Raw genomic sequence first — 18,362 nt, 5'->3', positions numbered from 1 at the left:
TTACCTGGCTCCTAGATTCCAAGCAAATTTGTCAACCCCTGGTGTATACATCTTTTACTCAGGTTGGACCTCATACACACTGGGAATTCACCCAGCTCTTCTGAATGCCTTTTTCTCCTGGCAGGAGAAAAGCAGCATTAAAGACCTGGCTAATGTAGTGTTTTGAAAATGCTTTGGCTGTTCGTTCATTTTATTGACCGGAATATAATTGTATGTATTGTTTCGTTCTCTAAATGCCTCTAAATGTAAATGGACACAAAGGCTAAAGGCCCGTACACAACCTTTTTTTTTTTTTTCTTGCTTTTCGGACGTCAATTGTGTTACGACTACCAATCATCCGCAAATCTTACTATTAGTACGGTGCTTTCGACAGCCGATTTGACCTTTTTAGTCAGGCAAAAGTTGAATGTGCAGACTATAACATTTTTGGCAGATGTGAACTCAACGTCTGATTTTTCATTTATTTTAGTATGGTTTTCGTACGAAATAAAATCGTAAGAGCAAGACTACGCATGCACAGAAACTAAAGAATACATACAGAACTATCCAATATGTTGCGTCACTTCTGACGTTGTATTCTGTCAAATGAAAATTCTCCTATTGTTAATAACCTCTTCACTTTTAACATGAGACTAGCATGCCACAAAAATCAGATGTTCTGTCGTCCGAAAATCAAAGCGTGTGTACAAGGGGCATTTAGGAGCAGGAAAAGCTTCAAATGTCCATTTTTAACACCCAGTGTGCGTGAGGCCTTAGTTGGATTTTGTATTAGTAGGGAGGGATATTTTTAAAGAAAGTTTGGGGTTAGGCATGGATTCTACTTTAGTGGAACCTCTAAAATGTGCCCGTTGCATAAGGCTGAAGTTTAGGTATGCATTTTTTGCATAGCTAAATTTGTCCAGCTTGGACCAGTGTTGGGTATGCATGTGTTCCTGGCCAATCACTGTGGAAGCTGGAAATCATGTTGTAGGCATCACTACTACAGTGATCGCTGCTAGCTTCCGGATTCAATGCAGAGCACCTGTCCTGCTGCTTAGTTGAACAAAAGAGGTTGTTGGCTTGATACTGGCTCCATTCAAAGAACACCTTGTATTTTTGCAATAAATGCAAAGGTTTCTCTCGATGAGGTTGCTGCCCTGCCTCTCCTCCTTATCCAATCAGCAAACTCTGCATTAGTTGAGAAAGTGTTCTCTGAATTGCACCCGTGCTGAGTGAACGACCACCTGTATTTACTAAGCAGCAGGGCAGCTTCTCTGCGTGGGATACACAAGCTAGCCGATATCACTGTAACTAGGCAAAAAATGTGTACCCAAACATCACTTTAACTTCTCTTCTGGATCCTAACCTTAACCCTAAAATCCAGCTAAATACTTTTTTTTTTCTGAGCTTTAGCCCTGGTTCACATTGATGCGATTTGACATAAATTGGCGGCATTTGCCGGCAGCCTCCGAATCTGTGTGTTGCCACACCGATTCCCAAAAGTAGTTTCAGTTCTACTTTTGGCAATTTCGGGGTGCGATTTTTAAATTTACATCTGTGGAACCTGCACAGATGTCTCTGAAACTGCCCCCGAAGTCGGGACTGACATACGGGACATACGGGATGGAAATTGCGTGAGTTCAGCTGAACTGGCACGATTTAATTCCCGCAGTCGGTGTGAACCTGGGCTTGGATGGAGAAGGTAAAGCTGAGAGGTTTTATTGCTTTTTCTGCCAACACCCATCAGAAATATGGTGGAAATCTCTTCCAGTAGGAACCAGACCGCAATAAAACACTTCCCTAACCCTAACTGCTGAACCTAAAATTCTCCTACTTTAACCACTAAATGCAATTATTACACTAATGAACAAATCAAGTCAACCTGCGCTGAGCACTGTACACAAACATGTTTATGAATGCCTTTTGTTGAGTGAAGTGGTTTCTGTAGTTGTTCATAGTATGTCTGTTACATAGGTTGATGTCTGAATTGATTCAGTTCATTGACTGCTGCTTGTAAATGTGCATTTTATTGCACAATGCTTGATTTGTCGATTTTATGTTCTCAATGTACATGGGACATTGACCTGGAAAAGATTGGTTTGGTAAGAGCAAAGCTGTATATCAGTTTCTGCTAGTAGTAAAATACATGGAAAATAATTGAATGTTATAGTGTTAAGCTCAATGTATTTTCCTAGTTTCGAATACCTATTTTTTTTAGGTCTTCTAGTATCATAGAAGTATAATTGTATAGTATACAGCAATACAAAGGAATCAAAAGCATTCAGAGGAATAGTACATTCAGCCAGGAATAATGTTAGTCTCATAGATAAAATGAATTGCAGCCGTTTTTGGAAGAATTGTATTTTAGATGTACAATGGATGTGCCAGGAAGAAGAGCTCTAGACTTGCAAGCATGGGAAAGTGAGTAGCGCCCAAGAGTGAAGTCTTCAATTCAACTATGGCTCTATTAAACCATGAATAGGTGTTTTCATTATTATTTTGATTGTGTAAAATTATGTCTGCTTGAGGCAAAAATCTGTTAATAGTTTTATAATTGGGTATGTAGATGGTGAAGCATCAGTAAGCTGCTGCTTTTTGTTTTGCAGTGTATAATGGTTACTGCTTTATCACTGACCAGTCTCAGTCAGCTGTGTGTAGCTGATATGTCAGCAGGCAGGTTAAATCAGGGGTGTCCAAACTTTTTTCAAAGAGGGCCACATTTGATGAAGTGAACATGCGTGAGGGCTGACCATTTTGCCTGACATTTTTTGAACCATTAAAATTAAATGCAAACTAATACACTGCCCAAAAAGAATTCTCTTGCCTTTGTGGCTATGTGTGCTGAAGAGTTTAAGGATGAGCTTGGGTGTGTTATTTTGATACCTTTGAAACCGGACCGCGGGCCGCAATTTGCCCATGGGTCAGACTTTGGACATGCCTGGGTTAAATGGACGGCCTCCCTCTAGTGGTTATTTTGAAAATGCAGTACAGTAGGAAAAATATACAAGTGGAATTTATGTACTGTATAGATGTCTGTAACAGGGGGAAAAACAACTCTGCAATAATAGCTCAAAATATGTGTTCACAATAAATATGCTGTAATTTTTCTCTACTTTGTCTACTACTGACCAAAACCATTCTTGGCAATATGACAAGATTAAAACTAATTCAAGGCAAGAATTAATTTAACTTTAGTCAAACTGCTAATATGCAGGAAATGCTGCATCTTTGTCAGAGTGCTCTTAACTGTCCATTCATTAACCCATCCCAACCTGACGCTGTATGCTTCTCAAAAGACTTCTGGGACACCACAATGCATATCTGGAAATTATTATTTAATGTGCGTTTATTTTTCTTATCTGGAAGTCCATTTCTGTAAGGGACTAAAGGGACAATCTTATCATTGTGATGTCTTCTCACTTGTAAAATGTACTTTCTTTGTTTTAGGTCACTCTGGAGAACTGTGTAGAGGTTGGACGAATTGCAAACACCTACAATCTCACTGAAGTCGATAAATATGTCAATAACTTTATTTTGAAAAATTTCCCACCCTTATTAACTACTGGGGAGTTTGTGAAGCTCCCATTTGAACGACTTGCCTTTGTGCTTTCTAGTAATAGCCTTAAGCAATGTAGCGAGCTTGAACTTTTCAAAGCGGCATGCCGTTGGCTGCGTTACGAAGATTCACGTATGGAATATGCTGCAAAACTTATGAAGAACATTCGATTTCCCCTCATGACGCCACAAGACCTTATAAATCATATCCAAACAGTTGACTTTATGAGAACTGACAACACTTGTGTTAATTTGCTTTTGGAAGCTAGCAATTACCAAATGATGCCGTACATGCAGCCAGTCATGCAATCTGAAAGAACTGCCATTCGCTCAGATAACGCCCACTTGGTGACATTGGGAGGAGTTTTAAGGCAGCAGCTGGTGGTTAGCAAAGAGCTGCGGATGTACGATGAGAAGGGACATGAATGGAAATCCTTAGCTCCCATGGATGCTCCCCGGTACCAGCATGGAATAGCAGTCATTGGCAATTTTCTTTATGTGGTCGGTGGCCAAAGTAATTATGACACAAAAGGAAAAACCGCTGTGGATACTGTGTTTCGATTTGACCCGCGCTACAACAAGTGGATGCAAGTGGCTTCTTTGAATGAAAAACGTACCTTTTTCCACCTAAGTGCCCTGAAAGGTCATCTGTATGCAGTTGGCGGCCGCAATGCAGCTGGTGAACTTGGTGAGACTGGAATATATTTTTTTCTCTTTGTGTTAACATATATAGTGTGACTTGATGTAAACAGGCTGTTGTTGACTTCCAGTTCTTTATTGAAAAGTAATTGCAAAGTTGGCTTGCTTTAAAGAGGTTACATTTTTCCAGTGTCACAGGAAACTTAAAAGTAAATTCCACTATATAGTGTGTGTGTGTGTGTGTGTGTGTGTGTGTCCCTCTACACACCCCTGTTAAAATGTTAGGTTTCTGTGATGTAAAAAGAGATAAAGAACTTTTTCCACTTTTTTTTTTTTAATGTGACCTATAAACTGTACAACTCGGTTGAATACTTAAACTGAAATCTTTTAGGTGGAGGGAAGTAAAAAAAACAAAAAACTAAAATAATATGGTTGCATAAGTGTGCACACCCTTAAACTGAATGAATACTTTGTTGAAGCACCTTTTTTGATTTTATTAGAACACTACAAATCTGTCAGATTGCGAGGGCATCTTCTGTGCACAGTCCTCTTCAGATCACCCCACAGATATTAAATAAGATTCCGGTCTGGGCTCTGGCTGGGCCTTTCCAAAACTTTAATCTTCTGATGAAGCCATTCCTCTCTTGATTTGGATGTATGCTTTGGGTTGTTATGCTGTAAGATGAAGTTCCTCTTCCTCTTCATGTTCAGATTTCTAGCAGAAGTCTGAAGGTTTTGTGCCACTATTGACTGTGGCACAAAACACAATTCCCTCTACCTTGACTAAGGCCCCTGTTCCAGCTAAAGAAAAACGGCCCCAAAGCATTATGCTGCCATCGCCATGCTTCACTGTGGGTATGGTGTTTTTTTGGTGATGTGCAGTGTTTTTGTGCCAAACGTATCTCTTGGAAATATGGCCAAAAAGTTGAACCTTGGTTTCATCAGACCATAGCACTTTTTCCCACATGCTTTGGGGAGACTTCAGATGTGTTTTTGCAAAATTTTGCCGGGCTTGCATGTTTTTCTTTGTTCAATTGCCACTTTATCCCCAAGCCCAGACATATGAAGAATACAGCAGATTGTTGTCACATGTACCAGACAGCCAGTCCTTAGCAGATATTCCTAAAGCTCCTTAAATGTTGCTCTAGGCCTCTTGGCAGCCTTCCTGACCAGTTTTCTTCTCGTCATTTCATCAATTTTGGAGGGACATCCAGTTCTTGGTAATGTCACTGTTGTGCCATTTTATTTCTCCACTTGATGACTGTCTTCACTGTTTTTCATGGTATATCTAATGCCTTGGAAATTCTTCTTTACCCTTCTGAGTGAGTAAGGACATGAATTATGTTTGGGTACAGAGTCGCATGACCGCGCAATTGTCAGTTAAAGTGACGCAGTGCCGTATTACAAAAAATGCCCGTGTCATTGAACAGCCAAATCTTCCGGGGTTGCAGTGGTTAATTACTAAAATGATCATCATTTCAGTCTGCAAAAATGTCAAATGATGCTTCCTTCCTGTATGGTGACCTTCAAACTTTTCATACACCTTGGTGCACAGAATACCACCAAGAAGTCCAATTTCTTTCCTGTGTAATTGGCTCTCTGGGAAGGCTGTCCTTCCAGTTTGGAAATCCTTTAGAGAAGGAATTTTATGAAACTAACAACAGTATTTTCAGAAGACAGAGGTATGAATCTGCAATAAAGTTTGTTAAATTTCTTGCAGTGTAAGTAGTTTTAACTACATGGGGATTTTTTTTTCTCCACATAACCTGGAGTTATGCATTAAAATTACCCTTACTTAAACCTAATCGCTAGCATAAAGCCATGTTAACAATTTTGCCGAGATAGATACATAAAAAAGCTCAAGGCTCAGTGATGTCCGAGCTTTCCGAATCGCTGCCGGAATCGCGCGATTTGACAGGTGTCCCGCGTTTTTGATTGTACGATTTTACAGCAATTTGTCCGGCAACAATCGTAGCAACATCACACCTCTATCAGGTGCCATTGAAAGTGACAGGGATCGCACAGGCATGCCGCAATTTTCGAAATAGTGTCAAAATCGCGTCAATTCCGCCCGTGATTCAGGAACGCACAGATGTGAACGAAGCTCAAGTGAAGGCCCAGGCACCTGGTCGGTGAGATCTCTAATGCCGGGGAGAAGTTCGGTAAAGCATAGTTTTTATTAACATTTTGCATGTAGGTTTACGTTAAAAGGGCCAGGCAAATCCAAAAGCCAAGTATCATATAATAAGGAAAGGTAATCTAGCTTTTGGGCTGATATTTCCTTGCACCATCAAAGAAATTCTGGATAAAAAAAAAAACCTGGATACTCACCTTGGTGGTTGCAGCATCGATCCAGTGCTGCCTCTGTTCCCTCTGCGTCTAAGACCGAGATAAGTGATTAAAGGCTGTTGATTTCTCATTTCCCGGTCTTGAGTGAGTTCTCTGCTCACTCAAGACCATTGTCCGTCAACATAACAATGGATTACAGCGCTCAGGGTGTCTGCACAAACAATCAATTATAAGGAAAGGTTCTATATAATTAGTGATAAAAATAGGATAAGAACCACAACGGCTGCGTGTATGGTCTAATAGTCCATAAATTAATAGTCCAATTAGGATTCAGTCCAAGCAGAGTGCCCTTAGGCTAGTGCTGGTGGCTATATACAGCCAGTGTAGATGGTTTACAGGTGCTCAGGGCAGCTCTCCAGAGCTCAAAATATGCAAGAAAAGAAAAAAGAAGAAAAGCACCTCTGAGTATTCTGTTTTTAATATTCAAGTTTGAAATGTATCCAGCACTTACAGCATAATAATAATGGTGAAGTCCGGGAAGCTGGCAGTCGAGCCAGTATCGAGAGATATGTGCATCTGAACCAGACTTCTGCAGCTGCTCGGAGCCGGGGGGAGCCGACTGTATCCGTGGTAATGAAAGGCTGCTGGGCTGGAATCTCATGTGCTGGCGTGTGACGTCAGCTGGACGGGAGCCGAAGGGGACCACGACGTGTTTCAGAGCATGCGCAAGTCGGGGAACAGACATGTGCACGCTCTTTTCTCAAGTGCTACACTTGAGAAAAGAGCGCGCATGTCTGTCTCCCGACTTGCGCATGCTCTGAAACGCGTCATGGTCCCCTTGGGCTGACGTCACACGCCAGCACATGAGATTCCAGCCCAGCAGCCTTTCATCACCCCGGATACAGTCGGCTCCCCCCGACTCCGAGCGGCTGCAGAAGTCTGGTTCACACATCTCTCGATCCTGGCTCCACTGACTGCCAGCAAAGGTCTACACCAGCTTCCTGGACTTCACCATTATTATTATGATGTAAGTGCTGGATACATTTCAATCTTAAATATTAAAAACAGAATACTCAGGTGCTTTTCTTCTTGTTTCTTTTATTGTCCGTCAACGGCTCTCTGCTCTGCCTCCCCAGCAGGGAATCGTGGCTGTTGAAGGGAGCTGAAGCAGCTGGTGCAGGCTCTCAGCAGCATGCTCAGAAGTTGTGGCAGCTGCGGTCAGACATCTGGGTGCATCCCAGACTCCCCCAATTCCCTAAGCTCTATTTTAAGAGCTTAGGGAATTGTTTGATGTTCAGGCATTGATTAGGCAACCTATGCTCAACAGGTTTGATAAGCCATGTTTTAGAGGGTGCACAAGTATGACATTCCCTCTGGGTGAAAAAGCCTGAAGCTCAGTTGAACATTGAAGGTCTACCTGTTAAAGCTGCCCCAATAGTTAAAGGAGATTTCCTGGCCAAAGTCTCAGACCAAACAAATACAAAACCTTTAGCTCATAAAAAAAAAAAAATTGCGAGCAGGAATGATTTTAATTTTTGCACAGTAAGACCTACTATCCGGTTGCTTTACTAAAGCTGGAGAGTGCAAACTCTGGTGCAGCTCTGCATATTATCGGTTTCCAGGTTTTATTGTGAAAGCTTTATTTAAAAGCTGATTGGCTACCATGTACAGCTGCACCAGAGTTCGTACTCTCCAGTTTTAGCAAATCAACTCGATTGTAGGTCTTTACCTACATCATTCCTGCTCGCCTTTTCTGCAAAAGAAGCTATTCATCTTCCTGTTCGCAAACCTTTTTAGAATGTACACAGAGCTGCTCATGTGCCATACGGTGTACGATTTTATTAGGGTTGCACCGATACAATTTTTATTTATTTTTTTACCTGTGAGTGCCAATACTTTCGGTCAAATGCTCGCCGATACCGAGCACTGATGGAAGCCTTTTGCGGTACGATTTGAGCCCATAAATGAATGGGCTTTAATCGCACTGCCAATCATCAAATGTGATTTGAACAGGAATGCGGAGCGATTCTTATCTGGATTGGATGCAGTTTCCCCAATCGCTCCTGTGTGATCCTAACATAGAAAGATAGGGAATCGCCAACTATAGTGCAGCAGTGGGCATACAGACAGTTTATAAAAAAAAATCATTAAAAGTCACATGTTAAAAGTAGATATGTCAAGCCCAAAACCACAGCTGCTTGCGGTGTCCCCAGGGCTGGAAGAAATACCTTGTGGGTATAGGGTGGAAGTGATGTCAGCTTGGGGGAACATCGCCTACACATCTCCAGCCCTGTGATTACCGCAAGTGGCCGTGGTTTTGGATTTGACATGCAAGATATAATATGTACTTTTAACATATATGAGTTATGACAAATAAGAATTTTTAATAAACTGTCCATTGCTGCACTTCCTAGATGGCGCTTCCCTGTCTTTCCGTACTGGGATCGCACAGAAGCCATGGGGGAAACCGCGTGCGAAAAAAATTTGCAGTGTGATTTGAGCCCATTTATTTTGTATGTGCTCAAATCGCACTGCAAAAGTATTGGTATCGGATAGGGTTGTCCAGATACCGATACCAGTATCGGTATCGGTACCGATACCGAGTATTTGCGGGAGTACTCGTACTCGCGCAAATACCCCCGATACCTAAATAGAATACTTTCCCCCCCCTTTCCCCCCCGCCGCTGCCGCCGCATCGAGGGACATGGCTAGAGGGACATTGCTGCATATGTGAGGGACATGGCTAGAGGGACATTGCTGCATATGTGAGGGACATGGCTGCATATGTGAGGGACATGGCTAGAGGGACATGGCTGCATATGTGAGGGACATGGCTAGAGGGACATTGCTGCATATGTGAGGGACATGGCTGCATATGTGAGGGACATGGCTAGAGGGACATGGCTGCATATGTGAGGGACATGGCTAGAGGGACATGGCTGCATATGTGAGGGACATGGCTGCATATGGGGGGGACATGGCTGCATTTGGGGACACATTTAAAAAAAGTATCGGTATTCGGTATCGGCGACTACTTGAAAAAAAGTATCGGTACTTGTACTCGGTCCTAAAAAAGTGGTATCGGGACAACCCTAGTATCGGATATCGCAATACAGTGCAAGTACTCTGTATCAATAAACGTATCCTTGAAACTAATTAAGCATGACGCAGGAGGTACTTGATCCAGAACTGGCAAATCAATATCACTAGTGAGGTGGTATTTATTGGCAGCTTTAGTTTAGCTTTAAAGTCTTACTCTAAGACAATCAAAATAGATTTAAAGTGACTTTGCTCTTTTACTTTTTAGTTTGTCTTTCCAATAATTCTTGCAATGGTTTTTGTAGTTCATTTTAGTTTTAGCGCATGTAAACATCAAAAGGTCTAAAAAATAAGTAATGCATTTCTACATATAGTTATACTAATTTGCTGCACTATAAAGTCTCCAGCTTGTCGCACCTTTTTGTGTATTATCAGGGCAGCACTTGGTTCTTAGCTGTCGGTATGTGTGAATGTTCTGAATGATGAAGTTAAAATTGGGCTATGATTAACCGACAAGCAGCTATTAGGTAGCTGATTCAACATGTGTCATAAACTGACATTGTTATCGTGATTGTTGGAGAATTGTTGGCTACAGTGTAATAAACACCTATTTTAACTCTTGTTAAATGCAATCAGTCAGTCTACTTTTTGACAAATGGTCTCTCCCAGTCAGTCATGAGGAACAAAATGCTCAGATTCATGGATCAACGATGCTTACTGCCATTCCACTCTAGAGAGACGGCCTTAGTTATTGTTGTTTTGCAAGTTATTACGGGGAGCTTAGCTATGAAATCTGTTAAATTTAGGCTCTAGAAACAAAAATAAACTAAATTGGAAAAGGGTACTAAATAGCCTTTTTTTATTCTGGATCTCTCTTTACTGGGAGAAGCTTACCTCTTTTCTTATAGGGTTTTTTTTTCTCTGTTAACTTTGTCGTGTTCCCTGGCTGCATCATAGATGTGGCTCCTTCTGCAGCTTTTGGATTGGTTGAATTCTCTGTTATGTTTTCAGGACCATACCTTGAAGCCTTGGATAGAAAAAATATGGCCAACCTGTTATGTTGCTGGTTGCACTGTATGCTGCTGTAGGCCCCTCTTTAGTATGTAGTGCAACATGTAGAGTAAGCTTCGGGGTGCCATGGTCTGCCACCATGGAAGGGCTTAGCCAGGATGGGGTCTGACCCGTTCTAATCCTGCCTGCATGAAGTTTTTAGTGGCTGGTACGGGATGGGAGCCCTTTAAACATTTATGCCCAGGGTGCTATTAGCCTTTCCAAAGTATTTTGGGGTGTGGGGTTGGGCTGCTGACCAGCTCTCTAGTATCTGCGGCTTAAAGCCAGGAGCACTGGTTTAATTTTAAGTTTTTTGGTGCCATTTCATTTTGATCTGTCCTGGCACGCATCGGTATTGGCTCTGTGTCTATGTGAACTTTCCCTACAGCAACCTAGTATGCCTGTGCATCCTTTTGAATTGTCAGTCCCCTCATTTTCAAGTGGGTTACTGCATTCCCTGTCTTCTTCATTTTAGGCACACCACCTGACTGAAAACTGCTTCTGGGCCTCTGCATATGCACAGCTGTCTCACTGTGGTACTTGGGTTCACAGCAGCCTGCAGTGCTTGATGCAAAAGTGCTTTCCCTCCCTCTACATAGTATTTAAGGTCGCTAGTTCCAGTACTGGGATGCTGATCACTAAGGAAAAGGGTCAGATGGCCTTGCTATCTCTGGCTCCTTATAGCTTCAATGAGGGTGGTAGTTTATCCACATAGGGCCCTTTTGTCCAGACGGTTGCCTCCAGGCTGACTCTCTACCTTTGGCCATTCTGCTGGCCTGTCAGTCAGTCTCTAGTTTTTTTTTGTCCTAGAGAGGAATTTTCTGTCAGGATCCATTGGAAGAATCTTAGGCCTTTTTAGAGTCCGTCTGTGATCACAGCTGTCTACATTTAGTCTCTCCTCCTGATTTGATCTTTGATTTCGAGCCGAACATGTTTGAGGGATTGATCAGAAAGACATTACTGTAGCGGTGATTTCATTCAGTTAAAGTGGAGTTCCAGGCTTTTTCAATGTTTGTTAAAATTCAGCAGCTACAAAAAGTGTAGCTGCTGGCTTTTAATAAACGGACACTCGCCTGCTCCACGGTAAAGCGACGTCTTCATTCTTAATGCGGGCACCCGGCCGTGACAGCTTTCGGCTTCATGGCCGGGCACTCACTGCGCATGCGTACTGTGATTGGTCAGGCGATCGCCTGGGACCTGTCACATGTCCCAGGCGATCGCCTACAGGGAGGGGCCGCTGTAGGCGATATGACTTATCGCCTAGGCGGTCCCTGGGCGGAAGGTGGAAGTGGGACAGGAAGTCCCACTCCTCCTGAAATCCCCCCCCCCCCAAAAAAAAAATATGACATGCCAAATGTGGCATGTAAGGGGGCAAGGAGTGGATTAGGCAGAAGTTCCACTTTTGGGTGGAACTCCGCTTTAAGGATACCATTGCTAACTTTGATGCAGTAAGCACCTTCTTATGGCGTTGGAGAAGCCAGAGTCTACTCATCCCAAGGTCTTCTGTATGGGGTCTTTTTAATTTGCAAAACCAGTTAACTTTCCCATTCCACTTGCTGGTGAAATTAATCGATTACAATTTTCATAATCGATGAATCGGCCAGTAACATAATGGGGTTAGAAAAACTCAAATTGGCCCTTTATAGTACAATAAAGCAAATCTCTACTGTAAATATTACTTTCACTGTCCCACAGTAAAAAATAGGAACCCCTTAGGCCCCGTACAGACGAGCAAACATGTACGATGAAACCGGTCCGCCGGACCGTTTTCAGCGTACATGTCTGCCCAGAGATTTCTGTATGATGGCTGTACTCACCATCATACATAAATCCGCGCGTACTCGATACGCGGCGACAAAGCCGTCGCCGCGACGATCGCGGCCCTGGCAGTTCAATGCTTCCACGCATGCGTCAGTCATTCGACGCATGCGAGGGATGGCGGCCGCTCGGACATGTACGGTAGGTCTGTACAGACGACCGAACATGTCCGACGGACAGGATTCCAGCGGGCTGTTTCTAAACATCCTAATTCACATCCATGATTTTTTTTTTCAGCTGCTGCGTATTTGGAAAGGCAAGGACTTTTTAACGCAAAACTGTGCTATTTTGTTCAATATACTTCAATGGAGAAGCTGCAGAAAACCATGTAATGTGTTTTTGCAGCAATTTGTGTTTTGTAATCTGCCCAACAACAAATTGGCCCAAAAAAAATTAAAAATGCTATTCATTTTTTTTTTTTTAAGACTATTATCCGATTAATCAAAACAATTATCGGCCAACTAATCGATTATGAAAATAATAGTTAGTTGCAGCCCTACTCTCCAGTATCTTCCCGACTGTAGAAGTTGAACTAACAGGTAGTTACTTGGTAAAGACTTTGATCCCTTTTTAAATATCAGCACCACATTGGCCTTAAGCCAAACCAGTGTTACCATTCCAATCATTAACAAGTCCCTAAAAATTTGAAAAAGTGGTTTCAAGTGACAGAGCTTAATTCTTTTAGGATATAAGGGTGGATGCCATATGGTCCAGGTGCTTTATCCACCTTTTATTCTGTTCAAATATTTCTGGACCATATCACTTTTGAGCTGTTGTGGATCATTTGGGGTTGTGTCAATACCACCCCCATTATGGACTTGAGCACTCCTAAAAGCAGTATTCAACTCAAAGCAAACATTTCTTATTCTGCAGCTTGCCAGTTCTTGGATGTGATGACTGAATTATTTTCAGGCTTGCTTTCTTCTCTTCTGGTGATCCAGCAAGTCTGTTTTCCAAAGAACAAGTTGGGATGCTTTGTAAAATCTACATACAATCCGAATGCAATAATTTGCAAATCTCTCATTAAACCCATATGTTATTCACAATAGAAAATATAAATAATTTCACATGTTCAAACTGCGAAAATGTACCTTTTTAAGAAAAAACGATTTTTTTGTTTAAATTGATGCCACCAACACGTCTTTAAAATTTGGGACAAGGCAACAAAAAGCTGGCTGAGTAAGTGGCACTAGAGAGGAGCTGAAAGGTAAAGTGACGAGCGCAATGAATATGACTAAGTAATCAAAGTGTTAATCAGTGAACATTGATAATAAACTAAAATTGAAACAAAGTGCTAAAAAACATTAAAAACATCAATAATGAATAAAAACGTTCAGCCAGCAAGTGGCCAGTGAAAAAAAAAAAAAAAAAAAAAGTATGCACAAAAATAGCTGCAAAAGTCAGCAGGCAAACATAAATATGAAGCCTAAATCAGTCCTGGAATAATAGGCTAACAATACAGCCTTTATACGTGCATAAAAGTGTAGGAAGTTCCATAAAGACAAAAATAAATATAAACTTCTCCAATAGTGATAAACAAATGTTTAAAATCTTCTCATGTGGATCTTCAAATAATGTGGGCTCACAATGCGCTTACCTTCCCAAGGTAGTAATCAAGCCTTGATTAAATGGATATCCACAAGGGGTGTTGTTGAATCTGCAACTAGCTGTGGATGTCCAGGGCGTCCTGTATAATCCAATGTTTGTAGGCTCCAGATTTCTATTTGGCAGCGGTGGTGCTCAGCATGGGGAAATAAAAAAGGTAGCTTCCCATAGTGTAGTAAACCAAGGCTAATTTATTGGTAAAAACGCTAACAAGTGCATTTTAAAAGATCAAAGAAAACGAAACTAAGAAACAGCTGATGACAGCTTACTGATGTATTGCTTCAAAAATCAGTCCGTCCCTTACATGTTACACCACGTCACGTGGCTTCATCAGAGGACCTCTGATGAAGCCACGTGACGTTTTTTTTTATGACTTCCAACGTCTTTCAAATACACTTTATATCTTGGGGATTTCTTTATTGCGCTGTTGCTTGTATTTTGTCAACTCTCCATGTACCGTATCTTCTTTTTTTTTTTTTTTTTTTTTATACACACTTGCACAAATCGCAAGGGCATCCAGAGTGTTAGTTTTTTTTTATTATTTGAGAATGCCAAATTGGGTCCAATAGTGACCAAGCCCAGTTGACTGAGCCTTTGGAAGAGAGATTGCCACTGTTTATGTCTATATACATTTTGTGTAATAATGAAATCGATGCATTAAAATTGTATGTATATTGTGAGTAGCTTGGCTCTGAGGAAGAGGGTGTCCCCCAGAGACGCGTCGGCTTGTACCACTTGATTTGATTGATTCCACTTGATTTGATATGGCAGATGTGTCCGTACTGCTCAACATTGTGTGGCTTTATGGCTCATTGGTGGTTGCTATTTTGTGTGTAACCACTTTTTACTGATTTTATTATTCAATAAATGTTTTTGGTAATGCACTAGGTGCGTGCGCCGTCCATTTTCTTTTTGTAGTGTCTATCGCAGGGTTTGACAAATTTGCTTGGAATCTAGGAGCCAGCTAAAAAAGTTAGGAGCCAGAAAATGCGCCCCATCCCGACGAGCTTGCGCACAGAAGCGAACACATACGTGAGTAGCGCCCGCATATGTAAACTGTGTTCAAACCACACGTGAGGTATCGCCGCGATCGTTAGAGCGAAAGGCAATAATACTAGCTCTAGACCTCCTCTATTCACAATATAAAAAAAAATTGGGATAACTTTACTGTTGTCTTATTTTTTTAATAAAAAAAAGTGTATTTTTTCTCCAAAAAAGTGCGCTTGTAAGAACGCTGCGCAAATACGGTGTGACAAAGTATTGCAATGATCGCCATTTTATTCTCTACGGTGTAGGAATAAAAAATATATATATTGTTTGGGGGTTCTAATTAGAGGGAAGGAGATGGCAGTGAAAATAGTGAAAAATGACACACATTATAATTGCTCCATTGCCAATGTAATGTAATGCCAACGGCCACCACCAGATTGCGCCCGCTCACAGAACCTTTCGAAGAGCTTGGGACTTCACAAGGCTGCAAAGCCGCGGCCACCGCGATCGCGCGGCGAGGGAGGTAGGGGCGCACGGAGACACAGCCGATAATTGAGGCCGCGGCCTTGTAGGCCGCAAAGCCGTGGCCTCAATTACTGGCGGGCGCCAGGTCACAATTTCTTGTCGCCAATGCGACCTGGCGCCCGGATATTGTCGACCCCTGGTCTATCGGATTACCCCCTCTGAGGAGGACAGCATCCGCAGAGGCGGCTCTAGGCTTTGTGAGGCCTTGGGCAAATCTTAGACATGAGGCCCTACTCACGTCCAAAATGGGAAAAATAATTAAAGCGATAGAATTTAGTTGTATGTAAAATTAATATTAAGAGTCTTAAATCCTATATATATATATATATATATACACACACACACACACACACACACATATATATATATATATATATATATATATATATATATATATATATATATATATATATATATATATATATATATATATATATATATATATATATATATACACATACACACATATATATATATATATATATATATATATATATATATATATATATATATATATATATATATATATATATATATATATATATATACACACACACACATATACACACATACACACACACATATATATATATATATACACACCCGCGGCCTCAAGGTCTTACAATCACACTTTTTGGGGGGAAAAATCACTTTTTTTTATTAAAAAATAAGACAACAGTAAAGTTATCCCAATTTTTTTTTTTTTATAATGTGAAAGATAATGTTACGCCGAGTAAATTGATACCCAACATGTCACACTTCAAAATTGCGTCCGCTCGTGGAATGCCGACAAACTTTTACAATTTAAAATCGTCCTTTTTTCCCCACAAATAGAGCTTTCTTTTGGTGATATTTGATCACCTCTGCGGTTTTTATTTTTTGTGCTATAAACAAAAATAGAGCGACAATTTTGGAAAAAATTCAATATTTTTTACTTTTTGCTGTAATAAATATCCCCCAAAAACATATATATAAACATTTTTTTTTCCTCAGTTTAGGCCGATACGTATTCTTCTACCTATTTTTGGTAAAAAAAAATCGCAATAAGTGTTTATCGATTGGTTTGCGCAAAATTTATAGCGTTTACAAAATAGGGTATAGTTTTATTGCATTTTTATAAAAAAAAATTTTTTTACTACTATTGGCGGCGATCAGCGATTTTTTTTTTCGTGACTGCGACATTATGGCGGACACTTCGGACAATTTTGACACATTTTTGGGACCATTGTCATTTTCACAGCAAAAAATGCATTTAAATTGCATTGTTTATTGTGAAAATGGCAGTTGCAGTTTGGGAGTTAACCACTGGGGGTGCTGTAGGAGTTAGGGTTCACCTAGTGTGTGTTTACAACTGTAGGGGGTGTGGCTGTAGGACTGACGTCATCGATCGAGTCTCCCTATAAAAGGGATCACTCGATCGATGCAGCCGCCATAGTGAATCACTGGGAAGCCGTGTTTACATACGGCTCTCCCCGTTCTTCAGCTCCGGGGAGCGATCGCGACGGAGCGGCTATAAACGAATAGCCGCGCCGTCGTCCCGGATGGCTCCCCGAGGTAAGCCGCACGCAGCGGACGGGGTTCCGATCGGACCCCCCACCCGCTAGAAGGCAAGGACGTATATATACGCCCATCTGCCTGTCCGTGCCATTTTGCGGACGTAAATAGTCGTGCGGCGGGCGTTAAGTGGTTAAGAACGGCTGTAGGGACCCCAACTGTGGGACATTTCCTCCACTGCCACACACACGTTGGGCAGATTAGGCAGGCCGCGAGGCAACTGCCTAATCTGCCTAATTAGAGAGCCGCCTCTGAGCATCCGTCTAGTCCTGAAATACCCTTGTCCATGTTGCCCTTTACCACAGAAGACCTCTTGGAGCTGGAAGTTATTTGATGGCTATAATTTTATTGTATAATGTTATATATATGGCTATAATTTTATTGTATAAAGGCCGGTTGCCAGTACCAATCGCTACTCTGCTACAGCTCTTATTTTTGTCATAACATTTAAAAATCCGATTTTTTATTTTTTTGCCCATCCCAGTGGCTTTTTCAATTGGCTGAAGTACTTCTATAAACTCTGACCCCCAAAACTGGAGCATTTTACATGGGTGCATTTTTATTGTAGACTCTGACTTTTTTTCACATTTTTCTCCTAAGAGCTTTTTGTTTTGTCCATCAAAACCTATATTTCATTTATTGCCGCGTACACACCATCACTTTATGTGATGAAAAAAAGACATTTTTAAAAAACATCAATTTAAATGACCGTGTGTGGGGGAAAACAGTGTTTTATGTCTTGTGAATAACGACAAAGATTGACCGTGTGTAGCAAAAAACGACATTTAAAACAACGTTTTTAAACCCGTGCATGCCCAGAAGCTAGTTATGAAGCGAGCTTCAATGGAAAAAAGTGGTGAACGTAACCTCGCTTTGCTAGAGCATTGTGAAAAAACGATGGTGTGTAGGCAACGTCGTTTTTGAAAATTTAAGTTTCAAAAACGTCGTTTTTTACTTCACAGAAAATGTTGTTTTTTTCCATCACATAAAGTGATGGTGTGTACGCAGCATAAGACTTAGGGTTAGTAGTTGAGGTTATAAGGTTGTCTAATGTCTATGAATGGATCATATATTTTTTTCATCTGTAATATTGGCTAGAGGTCGACCGATATGGGTTTTTCTCTGGCCGATGCGGATATTTAGAAATTGCGGCGGACGATGGCCGATATATGATGCCGAATTTTTTTTTTTTTTGGGCCGATATGTTGGGCCGATTTAAAAAAAAAAAAAAAAAAAAATTCCCCTTCATCTCATAAAATCTAACAGTTGGACCCCTTTCACACTGGGGTGTTTTGCAGGCGCTTTTAGGCTAAAAATAG

General features: G+C 41.2%; 1 protein-coding gene across 6 annotated transcripts in view; it reads left to right on the top strand.

Annotated features, from left to right (window-relative positions):
• Positions 1–18,362, top strand: part of LOC120913610 (kelch-like protein 13) — a 114,185-nt gene that overhangs the window by 76,641 nt on the left and 19,182 nt on the right. For all 6 annotated transcript variants that reach the window (XM_040323685.1, XM_040323684.1, XM_040323683.1 and 3 more), the window contains one exon: positions 3,427–4,222. In XM_040323685.1, the coding sequence (XP_040179619.1) occupies positions 3,427–4,222 (796 nt within the window). The remainder of the gene's footprint in view (positions 1–3,426; positions 4,223–18,362) is intronic.

The sequence above is a fragment of the Rana temporaria genome, chromosome 9, assembly GCF_905171775.1.
Source record: "Rana temporaria chromosome 9, aRanTem1.1, whole genome shotgun sequence".
Classification (NCBI taxonomy): Eukaryota; Metazoa; Chordata; class Amphibia; order Anura; family Ranidae; genus Rana; species Rana temporaria.
The sequence above is the reverse complement of the archived record's forward strand: the minus strand, read 5'-3'. Positions and strand labels throughout refer to the sequence as shown.